The sequence below is a fragment of the Passer domesticus genome, chromosome 1 (genome assembly GCF_036417665.1).
Source record: "Passer domesticus isolate bPasDom1 chromosome 1, bPasDom1.hap1, whole genome shotgun sequence".
In the NCBI taxonomy this organism is placed as follows: Eukaryota; Metazoa; Chordata; class Aves; order Passeriformes; family Passeridae; genus Passer; species Passer domesticus.
Window position 1 is genome coordinate 147,321,009 of NC_087474.1, and position 14,310 is coordinate 147,335,318.

Below are 14,310 nucleotides of genomic sequence, written 5' to 3' on the forward strand. Positions count from 1 at the left end.
TGCTTTTCTAATTTCATTTTCAGGCTAAGTAAGTGAATATTCTTAAACACAATTTTCAGTAAAGTACAGCATGGGAGTTTATTAAGTATGATAATAATATCTCTGCAATTGCAAATTATGGAGAAAAAAAATCAAGCAACCTACAACAGATTTTAGGCTAGGTTTTTCTGTTTAAAATTGCTCAAGGAAAAATGCCATTAAATATGTTTTCTTTTAAAAAAAAAGCTAAGAGTTAGTAGAACATTTTGCATTTTAAATCAAATTGCACTTATTTTGCAGCAAAATTTCAATGGAAACTGATTTAAATAAAACTTTAATATGCATGGTACTTAAAAGAGCAAAATGATTTCTCTTTTTTGATATAAAATTAGATGTTGAACGAAAGGATTAACCTACCACTTTAAAGTATTGTCCCTACAGTAAAAATCAACTCGAAAATCCAGAAATGCGGTAAACAAAGCATTTCAGGCAGTTTGTGCAATACTGTCAGAAGAGGAATAGTTGATATACAATTTTTAAGTCTGCGCAGTCCAGTAGTGTAAATCCCTTTAGATAAGCCAAGGAGTTCCATCCCAATTGCTGCCTCCTCTTTCTTAGTTACGCGTGGTAGAATTGGGAATCAAAGAATCAAACCTGCAGAGCAAGCAAGCTCCCGTCCTGCTTTTAGGATACACACACATGGAAGTCTGAATCAAATTCTCCCCATCTACACTGAGCCTTACAGCACACAGCACATTCAGGCTGATTTAAGAACCGCAAAAACACTGAGTTAGGATAGCCAATGCACTTTCTAACGTATTTTCTGAATTCGTCTGTGTAAAAGATTACGGGCACCGTATCAGATGAAGGCGCCGTGCACCCCGCGCTGCCGCACGCCCGGGACACCCGGCCGGGCCGTGCGCTGGCCACGGGCGCCCTCTGACGGCGGCTCCGCGCCTGCGGGGGACACACGGCCACGGGGAGCGGGGGACACACGGCCACGGGGAGAGGGGGACACACGGCCACGGGGAGAGGGACACACGGCCACGGGGAGAGGGGGACACACGGCCACGGGGAGCGGGGGACACACGGCCACGGGGAGCGGGGGACACACGGCCACGGGGAGCGGGGGACACACGGCCACGGGGAGCGGGGGACACACGGCCACGGGGAGAGGGGGACACACGGCCACGGGGAGAGGGGGACACACGGCCACGGGGAGAGGGGGACACACGGCCACGGGGAGCGGGGGACACACGGCCACGGGGAGCGGGGGACACACGGCCACGGGGAGCGGGGGACACACGGCCACGGGGAGAGGGACACACGGCCACGGGGAGAGGGACACACGGCCACGGGGAGAGGGACACACGGCCACGGGGAGCGGGGGACACACGGCCACGGGGAGAGGGGGGACACACGGCCACGGGGAGAGGGGGACACACGGCCACGGGGAGAGGGGGGACACACGGCCACGGGGAGAGGGGGACACACGGCCACGGGGAGAGGGGGGACACACGGCCACGGGGAGAGAGGGACACACGGCCACGGGGAGAGGGGGACACACGGCCACGGGGAGAGGGGGACACACGGCCACGGGGAGAGGGGGACACACGGCCACGGGGAGAGGGGGACACACGGCCACGGGGAGAGGGGGACACACGGCCACGGGGAGAGGGGGACACACGGCCACGGGGAGAGGGGGACACACGGCCACGGGGAGAGGGGGACACACGGCCACGGGGAGAGGGGGACACACGGCCACGGGGAGAGGGGGACACACGGCCACGGGGAGAGGGGGACACACGGCCACGGGGAGAGGGGGACACACGGCCACGGGGAGAGGGGGACACCCGGGTGGACACCCGGACAATTCACTTGCCTCGGGCGAGAGAAATGAAATAAAAGCACCGTTTCCTGGCACTTGTGATTACAAAACCATGCCCTGGCACACACTGTCGCCGCCGACAGAGACAAGTGCACGCATCACACACCCAAGGCACGCTTCAGCCCGCACCAGGTAAAGCAGCCTTTCAGTGGGATTTCTTCTTTCTTACCCACTGAAGACAAAAACCTCCAGTCATTACAGGTAAGTCTGCACAGTACGAAAACTCAGGCAAAACATCTAACAGGCTGCATGCCTGCTACTCCACTGAACCATCACAATAACACAAACCATGTCAATGTTAGCTTCCTTTCAAGAAACAAATCAAGGGCTTGCACTAGGGACAGGTAAAGTACAAAATAATTCAGGTATGATTAGCAGTTTTATTAAAGAACCTTGAAGATGTGATACATATCATTAGATGACAATTAATTTTGTCCATTATTATATTGCAATATCAGTTCTGGCAAACCACAAAAAAAATATCGAAGGTCAGATGACATTATTTTGAGTATTTAACAATTGACCATCCACCCTTTGTCATAATAATCGGAATTCCTTTTATAAATTAAACCTTATTGAGCCTATGATCTATTTCACACATTCATTATAGCCAAATGATAAAGAAAGAAACAAAAACAAACAAAAAAGCTTAAAATTCTATATCCTTTCTTTTGCATAGAGAATGAAGCGTAACTTCATAAATGCATGGACAAAACTGACGGGCTTTCACGAGCACTCAGTAATTGAAAAGTCAACATTTACACAGTATGGCTTTCTTCCTAAATTACAACAGGCCTTACAAAAAACACAGATGAGGAATTTACATAAACGGACAAAACTGGAACCGGAACCAAGGCTGTGATTACGGAACTTTTGGGTTATATGTTCCTGTCCTTAATGAAATAAAACTCAAATGTCATGTAACCTGATTTCTTCATTTCATAAACATTCCATTTTCTTAAAGTAAACAACAACAGACATGAGCTACAACTGTTATATCTAAAGAGAATAAAGCTATACAAACAAAAAAAAAAAGGAGAAGAAAAAAACAGCTAAAATTGTATCTGCCTATTCAGAACATAGTTACAGTCACTGCATGTTCAAGGTCTGCCATACAATACAAGAGACATACAAGATGATAAATACAATGATAAAACCTTTGATTTAAAATGGGAATAAAACAAGAAAAACTGACTAAATCTAACCTGGACAGAAGCCTTTACAGAAAGCAGATGAACCAACACTGCTGGGGATGGAGCAGTGATTTAATGACACCAGGACTTCTACAGCAATACTAGCAATAAGCCAACCCTCACAGAGTCCATTCGGACCCCATTGCAACAAGGCCTATGAAAGCTCTAGAAAATATGTCTTAAGGGAACAGCTGATGGAGCTGTGTTTGTTGTCTTGAGTAGAGGAGGCTCAGGAGGGACCTCACTGCTCTCTACAACCGTCTGAAAGAAGGGTGTAGTGAGGTGGAGGCCAGCCTATTCTGCTGTGCCTGCAGTGAGGACCAGAGGAAATGCCTTAAACTGAGACAGGAGAGATGCAGATTCAGTATTAGAATTTTTTTTTTCCAGTGTTAGGGTAGTCAGGCACTGGAATAGGTTACCCAGGGAGGTGTCAGATTCACCAGCCCTGGAGGTGTTTAAGAGGTATCTGGATCTGGTCCTGGGTGATGTGGTTCAGGGGCTACAGTGACAGTACTGGGCAATAGTTGGACTTGATAATCCTCTTTTCTTCCAACCCTGATGATTCTTCTACCTGAAGCCCTCTGCCTCTGCAAGGACCACATGTCGGAGGTGAGTGAATGGAGCAGGTAAGGCTCAGCAGCTCAAACTGCTGCGGCCCCTGGCCAAGCAAAACCCTGAATAAGCACTATTTATGAGCTATGACACCTTTGTATCATAGCTCATGAAACTGCACCCATCTGAGACTAAAAAAATGGTGGGTTTGTGGAAATGTTACACTATGTTATTCCTAGTTGTTACTGAATGATTACACAACTAAATACTAAATACAAGCTAAAGCACAGAAAACCATGGGTAATTGAATATTTAATCGTCTATCTAACTTCTAACCTGAAAAACAAAATTAATCTTCTTAAGTAACAAAGTAAAAATCATGTTGGAGGATAGCGGGAGAAGGCATCAGCTTTCCTTCTGAAGCATTTCAGAGGGAATCTAATAAAAGAAGAAAAAGCCACAACCATATAGAACTTATTTTGATGTATAATTATATAACTGTCTCAAAGTTCTGATTGGCATATTTACCACAGGACTCAGTTTATTATCTTAGCTTTGTAAACTAAGTTACTAAAATACAGGGGACTGAAATAAATCTGTTTCAAAACATCTCTAATGAGTGACAAGAGGTATGCTTAATTTTTTAACTGTTATATTTCAAAGAAGGGAATATAAATTTCTTTTAAACTGGGACAAAAGCTACTCAGTGAAAAGGACTGAAGATAAAGTCAATAAAGTGCAAGGGATTGAACTTAACATATTGCTTAGAAATACACAGACATGAAAAGTACATACATTTATCAGGAACAACATAGAGAAAAGAAGGTTTTTAGCACACCTTAACTGAAGACAGCAAAACTATGCTCAGACAAAGGTTTGGAAGTGCCCTAAAGTGAAAGCACTTCTCAGAAAACCATCCTCAGTGAGACAAGCTGGAATACTACAATTTTTCACAGAAGTCCTAAGCCAAAAATCCTTACAGCAGAAATCTGATTTTCCCTAAACAAGAGTTGAATCTGTGGGGTGGAGGATGTGGGGGGCACAGGAATAGGGCATGTATGTATAAATCACTGGAAGTATCTTTATGAAATTTAAGATCAATGCTTTGAAAAATGAAGTCAATGCCTATGAGGATTTAAGTGCACCAGCAGTAAGGAAACACAGTTATGTGAAAAGTAAGTGCCTAACCAAAAGCACAAAGTGCAGCCCTAAAATATTGAACTTTCACACTGAAGCATCTTTTGCTGAGGACTCAACAACAACTCTGCAATTTTCCTCTATTAGCTCACACATCATCAACTAAACTTCACCTACAGATTTCTAACAGAGAGCTGGGTTGAACCCTCTCACCCCCACTAAAAATCTCATGCTGCAGCAGACCAGCCTAAGCGTTTAAGACTTCCCTGACAGAAAATCTTACCAAAAAAATTGCACTTTGTAAGAAGAATCATAGGAAGACAACACTTCAGGAGAAACTTTCTATGATGAAAAACACCTGTGGATTCATACGTGGTGGACAGCCTGCCCACATTTAAAATAAGAATTATCTGAATCTAAAAAACCTCTCTGCGTTCTTTAGTTTCAGAAATAGTCCAATTCAAACGGCATTAAAAACCGTTCTTGCACTCAAAGAACAAGTTCAGATATGGGGTTTTTTTTTTAAAAAATTAACTTCTGAAGGAATTCTGTAACAGCAAATAGTCAAAATTTGATATTATCTCAGATAATATCATTAGAAGCAAGAGACAAAATGGCACCATTACAAAAGCATAACTAAGCATATCTAAAGAAATGGTTGTTGTAAGCAAGTTTAAATACATCTTTATCAAACTGATTCTTAAATATCATGCATACCTATTTCAAGTTCAATTTAAGGATATTTTCTTAGCACCCTCAAAAATGTGTTTTGTATTAGGTTTGCACAGCTTAAAAGAGGAAAACATTCACGTAAATGTGTCTTGCCAATTACCCAACAGTTTATTTGCTCACATGTCACCCTCCTGTACAAAAGCTCAAATTCTCTTAACAACAATCACCTCGAGACCTCTAAGGCCTACACTAAGGCAAAAGATGATGCAACATCATCCTGATAAAAGAGCACATTAAGTATTATTCTGTGTGATAGCAGTGCTGAAGTGTCAAGACCTTTGTATTTTCCCTCCATTTCTGTGGGCCTGAATTTGTGCAAATATATAAAGCCAGGTAGGGTACTGAAGTAACACACAAGTCGTAGGGGGAAGGAGGTGCCTTTTTTTCTTTGTTTTTTAGCATCCTGAATGTTAATATTCTGGCACATAACAAGAGATTTCTCTACATGAATTATCTGCATCTAGAAGATAAAGAATCTTTTGAAAATCTGGCAGGATGCTTGCATAGGGAAACACAGCTCCAGGGAAAACAAACAGAGGGCATTTATCAAACTTTTTTTTTTTCACATTGGCAAGACAGAAGACAACTCTGAGGAGCCTAAAAAGCCCAAAGGCTCAGGCTAGCAACTTCAACAGCCATTTTGTTTAGGTTTTCATCTTCTCTAGGCTCTACTACATAAGTTAAAGAGCTCAACAGACCCCTACTACAGGGAATGCAGAATGAACACAAGCACTTTGCATTTCCTAAGTGGTTCAGTCTATTTAACTGTATTTCACTGAGAAGAATACAGAGGCAACATCTCTGTGATCCATGTAGTAAAGGCTAGGGAAGATGGAAACCAGTGGGAAATTCTCCTGAATTAGCTCACAGGGTTTAGCACAGGCAAGCTCCCCAGCCTGGCTGCAGATTCCCCACCACTGCCAGAGGCAGCACCAGCCTCACTGCCACAGGCTCACTTCCCACTCTGGCCAGAGTTTGCTCTGCTTTCTGTGCCCACAGCTTGGGAACAGAAAGCTGAAAAGCTACAGGGTCCAGGTGAGGAAAGCTTTGCCTTTGCACCTTACATAATGTGAGGATTATTGCCCTAATAAAGGAAAGACTTGTACCAAAAACCTCTTTCCTGGAAGGAAGTTTCTCCCAAACACCAACAGTTGAACCCTGCATACCAGATCACAGGCTTAGAGCTCAGGATGGGAGCCATCCTATGGTGAGCTGAATCCATCTCTGACACTGAGAAATTTGTTTCAATACTTGCTCTCCTATCAGCTACATGGAAATAATTCAGCCATTTTCTACAGAAAAAAAAAGAAGCATGGGGTCCAATTAAGAATTTAGATTACTCCAATCATTTGAAGAGCTCCAGAAGAGAAGAAATCTTTAAAATATTTTTTAGGCATTAGTAACATATAGTTCTGACCCAAGTGTTATTGTAGGACAATTAAGATTCCTTTTTGTTTTGCACTCTTATTTTCTTTGACCCAACTGTATGATCCCACAAAGGAAGCAATACACAGCAACAAAACCTTACCAAGTTGCAAAGAATTCTTAAAATTATCTCTGCTATAAAAGCAGAGTCCAAGATTATTTTGTTGTAAGATAAAATATTAATTCAATAATACCTAATCTCATAAGCAAGAAAAAGCAGTTTATACTTACAGATTAAGTGATCTTGCTCAAACTGAATTATCAAAAGAGAAGCAACTGCAACTACTTTGACTATATTGCCTCTTTAGTTACTCTTGAAGTTAAACTGATTCTATATGCCCTAATAAAGTTTTTCTACTAGTATCATTAAATACACACATGCATACTTATAATATCAAGATTAGAACTGTAAGCCTTTTAAGTTTGATTTATAAATTTGATGTCATTCTGTGCCAAGCCAATCATACTAACTTACAGTGTCACTAACAAAACATCACTAGGACCAGCAAAAAACAAACAGAAAACATCCATTCTTAGAGAACTTAGAGACTTAGAGAGCCAAATGATCACCCAGACTTCAAGTTAGCCAAAGCCTGACAAAACTTACAAAGCTCTGCTCTCCAGGTTTCCAATGAGTACTTAACACACACAATTAAACCCAGAGAGGCAATCTGTGTGCCGAGCTACATCCAGACGTGTATGTATGCACACACATACACACAGCCATTTCCATAAAGAGCTTTACAGTGATTATGAATTACAGACAGGAAACTAATGTAACTTCCTGTGTGGAGTCTCATTCTAAAATAAATGTCCATATCATACAGTATTCATTCCCTATAACTTCCCTTATACAGACAAGCTTCAAGTTGGATATTCAGCACAGCACTCCAATTAACGTACTGACACTTCAACCCACAGTAAAAAATCTGGGCCCATACAAACTTCTGCTCATTGTGAGGGAAAAAAGGCCTTTATAGCCCATACAGATAGTTTTTTTAGTTTAAGTTTCACAAAACTGTAAGTATTACCTTCATCAAAGTCTGCATCATCTTCTGTATGTTGAGGGAAAGGGAAGCAATTTGTGATTTCCAGTCTGTCATCCACCACAAGACCCAGGAGCACGCCTTGGACCACTTCATTCCCCTGTCCTTCTTCTTGGTAATGTTTAATGATCTTTAACACAACCTAGAACATAAAACAATAAAATCATAATATGCAATGCATTATTTTTGTCCTCAAACTATGTATCTGGAATTTTAAATTTGCTACATGGTTTAGAGCTGCAAACCAAGTGAGCTTAAGCACCAGCAATTTTAATACAGGTTGAGGAACAGCCAGCCATCCTAATATTACAGGGAAAAAACAAGACCATTAAATAAACCATCAAAATACAGTTCTAAACCAATTTTCTGAAACACCATTCTAAAATGAAATATTGATCCTTTTTACTTTAGCTTGTTGCTTTAACTGTGAGCTTTTAACAGTATCTTGCAGGTCCAATAAGCCCCTTCTTCAGGGACATTGTGCACAAGAAACTAACAAAACATCTTAAAAAACTAAGCAGAAACTGGTAGAAATTTTTAAAAAGGTGCAGATCCCATCAAATTTCAATTACATTAATCTTCTAAAGTATATCTCACTGCAGTTTTACTTCAGATGATAGTTCAAGTTATATAACGTGAATGGCATGTCATAGGGTATTTAAGGGAAATCAATGATAAAAGAAAAAAATATGCACAAATTACTCATAATATTTTTAACAACATAATTTCCACTTCCTTCCTTAAATCTGAACTCTACAATGAATAATTCTCATGAGATGATCCTGTAAATTGGAACAGCATGAACAAAACCACCCAAAAATAGTCCGTAGTTTGCTAGCAACACTTCATACTTGAATAACATTTTATACTTGACAAGAACTACAATAAGGTAAGACACTAACCACAAACATTGACTTGAAAAAACTTATGCTTTCTCCAGTGTAGAGAGGTTTATTTTACTAAACCCTAATCCATCCATTCAAAATTCAACATAAATGTCTGATGATTGTTTCCATTAAGCATTATACTTTAACATCTGCTGGCAAACAAACTAGTTTAGTAGATTTCAGCTCAACCGCCCTTAGAACAGACTTTGTACAGTCAAGTACTGGCTTTTATTGAACGTTCTACAGGGGAGGGGGGGAAAAAAAAGGAAGTTAAGATCATATATATATTTGTCCCTAGCTTTCACCTTTGTTGATTAGTAGCAGATGTTACTTTTTGTAAAGCACCATTAATGTATTGAAGTACCACAATACAGATTAAATTAAAGAAAAAGGAGAGTAGAATAGAAATTATTTGCAAATACACTGCCTTCTTGGGCTAAAATGGGAAAACTAGCTTCATACTTGGAGGCAGGGCAGAGAGGGTAAAACTGAGAAGAAACACCCATTTCCATCTAAGTTGCATTTCAGTACCAAAATGGACTAATACCCTCTGATTCCTTGTTTATTTACAGTATCACTCATTTGTGCTTCCTCTTCAATCTAGATATACTTGCATTGAAGCTTCTCAGTCATAGATAGAAAGCAACATTTCACTCCAATACTCATTCACATCTGTCACTCAAATCCTCTGCAGCCACACCTTTTTATTCAATTTGCTACAACAGGTCTACAGAGCAGAGACACAAACAGGTACTTTGGTTATATACATCTTATTTCATGGGAAAACAATAAGGAAACAAAGATCAGTGGGCAGTGAAGCAGTACTTAACAGGGATGGAAACAGTTACAGCAACCACCAGTTTGAGGTCACCTGGACGTAGCAGATGAACGTGCCACAGAGCCAGCACATAAATCATATTCAACCTGCATTTAGTGTACAGCTCAGGTTTATAAGCCTGAGGTTTATAAGACATAAGCCCTGTCTTCCACAGTCACAGCACCCAGAACTGCCCTGCCAGAATACAGCACAGAGTATACTCAGCTGTCTACTGTACAACTATTCTCAGCAGCTTTACAGTCTTGTAAGCTTCACCTTTTCCAGTATTTTTCTCATTTTCTCTTGAGCTCTCTATGCACACTGACTGTCCTTGTTAATGTGAGTACTATTTGCCTGTTTGATTTCATTCCAGGAGCATTTGTGATACAATGCCAATTTGCTGCAGCGTTTCTGATGATAATTGCTCACAGAAAGCAGTCACAAATCAAACAAGCATGAGCTGTCACAGAGTATCAATAATTTTTCGGAGAAAGAAAACTAGGAGTTCAAAACTCTTAGATGTTAACCAAATACTCCAATACACAATGAAGTTATTACACAAGCCTACACTTTTCAATCTCCAGCCTGAAGACCAGAGCAGACATTATTCAGGGAGATAGAGACCCCAGGGATTTAAGCCTACCTGCAACTTTGTTTTCCAACAGAGTCTGAGAAAGGGAGCAGAGAAGTTCATGAACTCAATACTCCAAATTTCACAACCATTAGGACACTGCAGTGTGTTTATGACTGCACTGGAAAACACATTAGCTACCAAAATGGCTTATAAAATGATGCATCCAATGACACAGGATTTTTGTTTTCATTTTGGTCTTTGTTCTGAACAGTTTTATTTAGACACATAAGACATCAGTCTTTTGTACAGCAGACTCTTCAACTCAGACTGAAAAACCTGCCACCAAAACACTACCATATGACCAAGCAGGAAATGTGCTCTGAAACTTGTGTTTCAGTACTAAAAACAGACCTGCAGGTGTAAAGCAGAACTATTTCTCTAGTAATTACATCTGCTACAACATTAAAAATGTCATTTCCATTTGTTTGCTAGTCTAGATACAGCAGGAAGGGCTGATCACTGTGCAAACACCAATGCCATGACGTTTCTGACTGAATGTACAAACCAATACTTCATACTGAATAAACCACATATACCCAAGAAAAATGAGCACTAACTTTTATCTAAACATTTCCTAAAAGAAAGAGATGTTATGTTTGTGAAGCATCAGAACAGAATCAGAGTAGTTATATTGGTCTGAAAATAAATGTAGTAAGTGTTAATATAAATAATGCAAGTAACACAGCATATTGAAAAATATCAGTTTTTCCAAATTAACACTTTTTAAAAAATTCCAAAGAAATCTGAATGAACACCAGTATAAGCATCTTTCAGTCAATGCTAATTCACCTTCCAAATACCATTTATAATTCCCCTAATAGGAGATATTGCTCCTTTGTACAAGCTATGATTATTTTTAAATACCTGTAGACCCTTCACTGCTATGTCAGAGCTACACAAAATTAACAGCAGCCAAACCAAATCATTTTAACTGCTGCTGTTACTAAAGCAATGCAGCTGGCCAGCCAGGAAAGGTTATATTTTTAAGGAGAAAATGTACCAAATAACAAAAAACCCCTCAGATTTCTAAACTCTAATATCCTGAACAGAAGTCAATAATCATAAGCAGCACGATTTAGTAAATCAGCATGTGAGAAATATTCAGGTACATAATGACTCTTTAGAAAAGGATATACAAGTAATTCCTAAATAAAACTCAAAGAGTCCCCCAGCCTTGTAAATTTAGTGTTCAAAACACCAAAGTAATTTAATCACCTGGAATAACCACTTGTCAGATTTTAATGACCATTAATCCTCAATTAAAAAAAAAACCAAATCCACTTTGCAATTCTGCAGTGCTTCTAATCTCCAAATCTTCAAAGCACTGCTCAAACATTAAGAATAAAGTCAAACTAAAAAAAAAAAAAAATTAAAAAATTGAAAGCCATTCTGAAACTATTAAGGACATCAAAGATACATATTTTAACTGCATACTGCCAAATTTTAAATTGGGCTACATCCCGACATCATAGTTGTTAATTTCAAAAGTTTGTACCTCTCTACAGAAATACATGTGACATGAACCCACAGCTGAAGTATCATGAGCCTTTGGGGGGAGATTCTGTGAAGATCCCACTGAAGGGACATGAATACACCAAGATGCACATTTCTGCATTTATCTAAAGAGAAACAACAGCAAATCAAAGCACTGAGGATTCATTTAGAGCAGTGTTCCAGAGAGCTGAATGTCACCACACTGAAACCAGATTTCCAGTACCTGTGCTATGTCTTGCACATGTGAAATCAAACAAGAGAGAGCTTCTGTTAGTCCAATGAATACATGATGTAGCACACTGATCTACAGTCTTAAATTAAGTATTTATATCTTTTTAAATGCTTAACATTTTTTGCCACCCAAGAAAGCTTTGTGGTCACAACCACTAGCATCAATTGCCAGCATCTGGGGAAGGGGATGGGGAGAGTCTAAACAAGTCTGTGTTACTTCACACTAACGTGGAAGGTGCCACAACGCTCACGTCCTCTCAGTACTTAACACTGCTGCAACAGTGATCAACAGCTAGCTCGGCAAAAGGGGCTCGAAAGCTATCACTGCTAATAACGTGTGATACACTTTGAATACATCCATATCACATTGGTAGCCTTCTCCATACAAATCCTTAAAAGTCAAACCATGAACTTTTATATTTTTGAGTGTTTCAGCATGAGCAATTTTACTTAAACTCCTAGCATAAACCAAATTCAAGAGAGAACTGATAATGCAGCTTTGTAAATGGATAGATCACAATGTCAGCCATTACTAACAATGACTCAGGCAATCGTGTTAACCTCAAAGTTGCCTGGAATCAACATCTTCTTGACACACATAAAATGCATATATGCCACCTCTGGATAAAGAGTTGAACTGTTTAGCAATAAATAGCCACATGAAGACACATCTTACTCTGATTTAGTGGCCATGTCTCCTTCCCCAGGTAACCCCACACCAAAGGCAAATCTACAACTGGTGGTGTGCTGAAACAATCAATTAGCTATGCAAAAATGAAATGTAATTAAACAGATCTGAAATCCTCAAGTAAGAATGGAATGGCTTTATTTTTAAACAAAGATTTGGAAAAAAATACAAAAAACCTAGATATCATGAAACATGAGTAACGTTAACATTTTAATAGTTCCAGATGAGGTTTTTACACTACAGATAAGTGCTTATCCTACAGTTACAAAAGACAAGTTCTGGAAGCTGACCAAAAAATCTTGCCTTGAGCTGATTTGTCTCCTGGCTACAGCACCATTTGATAAGACAATAACAGAGACTCTCAACTTTCCTGCCAGGAGAAAAGCAACTCTGAAGTAAATTAAAGATATTACTGCAACGATTAACATTAAGAGAACATATGTCTGATACACATGACGCACTCTTCCAGATGATTAAGGAGACAGATGTTTATAGACACACATGAAAATTCCACCTTAATCAGTGCAGTCCACAGAAATGGGTTCTAGGAAGCACTGTGACAGATATAATGTCAGAAGTAATACAGAATCAACAGGTTGATACCCTGGTCTCATGGCTGTTGGATATGAACCTTCATGGCACAAGACTTGCCACCACATAAAGTCATGGCATGAGTCCAACACCAAGCTGAGTTGTGTGGTTGACAGTCCTGAGGACAGAATGCCATCCAGAGGGACCAGGACAAGCTCAAGAAGTAGGCCACAGGAACTGCATAAGATTTTATAAGAGCATGGGCAAGGTGCTGCACCTGAGTCAGAGCAGCCCCCAGAAGCAGCACAGGCTGGGGGATGAATGCACGGAGAGCAGCCCTGCCCAAAGGACTCGGGGGTGCTGCTGCATGTGAGGCTGGACATGAGCTGGCCATGTGCACTCACAGGCCAGAAAGCCAAACGTGCCCTGGGCTGCATCCAAGGCAGCGTGGGCAGCAGGTCGGGCAGGTGACTCTGCCCCTTCCACTCCACTCTGATGAGATCCTGCAGTGCTGTGCCCAGCTCTGGACTCCTCAACACAGGAAGGCCACAGACCTGTTGGACTGAATCCAGAGGAAGCCACCAAGTTGATCAGAGGGATGGAATACCTCTGCTATGAGGAAAAGCTGAGAGATTTGGCCTTGTTCAGCCTGGAAAAAAAGGCCTTGGGCTGACCTGACTGGGGCCTTCCAGCACCTGCAGGGAGCCTACAAGGATAATGGAGGGGCTTTACAAGAGCATGTAGTGACAGGACAAGGGGAATGGCTTCAAACTTAAAGTGGTTCTAGATCAGATATTAGGAAAAAATCCTTAACTGTGAGGACGGTGAGGCACTGGCAGAGCGCCCAGAGAAGCAGTGGATGCCCCATCCCTGAAGTTGTTCAAGGCCAGGTTGGATGGAGCTCTGAGTAACCTGGTCTTGTGAAAGGTTTCTCTGCCCATGACAGGGGGGCTGGAAGTAGATGATTCTTAAGGTCCTTTCCAACCCAAACCATTGTATGAAACTAAAGATTAGAGGTGAAACTGAATTTTGCATATTATACTAATCTCAAGAAGTATGACAATTTTTACTGATAA

The 14,310-nt window shown here is 40.8% G+C and overlaps 1 protein-coding gene across 1 annotated transcript in view; it reads right to left on the minus strand.

The window, feature by feature from the left end:
* The window catches only part of EIF3H (eukaryotic translation initiation factor 3 subunit H), an 86,840-nt gene that overhangs the window by 60,663 nt on the left and 11,867 nt on the right, over positions 1–14,310 (minus strand). The window contains exon 2 of the mRNA XM_064395182.1: positions 7,938–8,094. Within this exon, the coding sequence (XP_064251252.1) occupies positions 7,938–8,094 (157 nt within the window). The remainder of the gene's footprint in view (positions 1–7,937; positions 8,095–14,310) is intronic.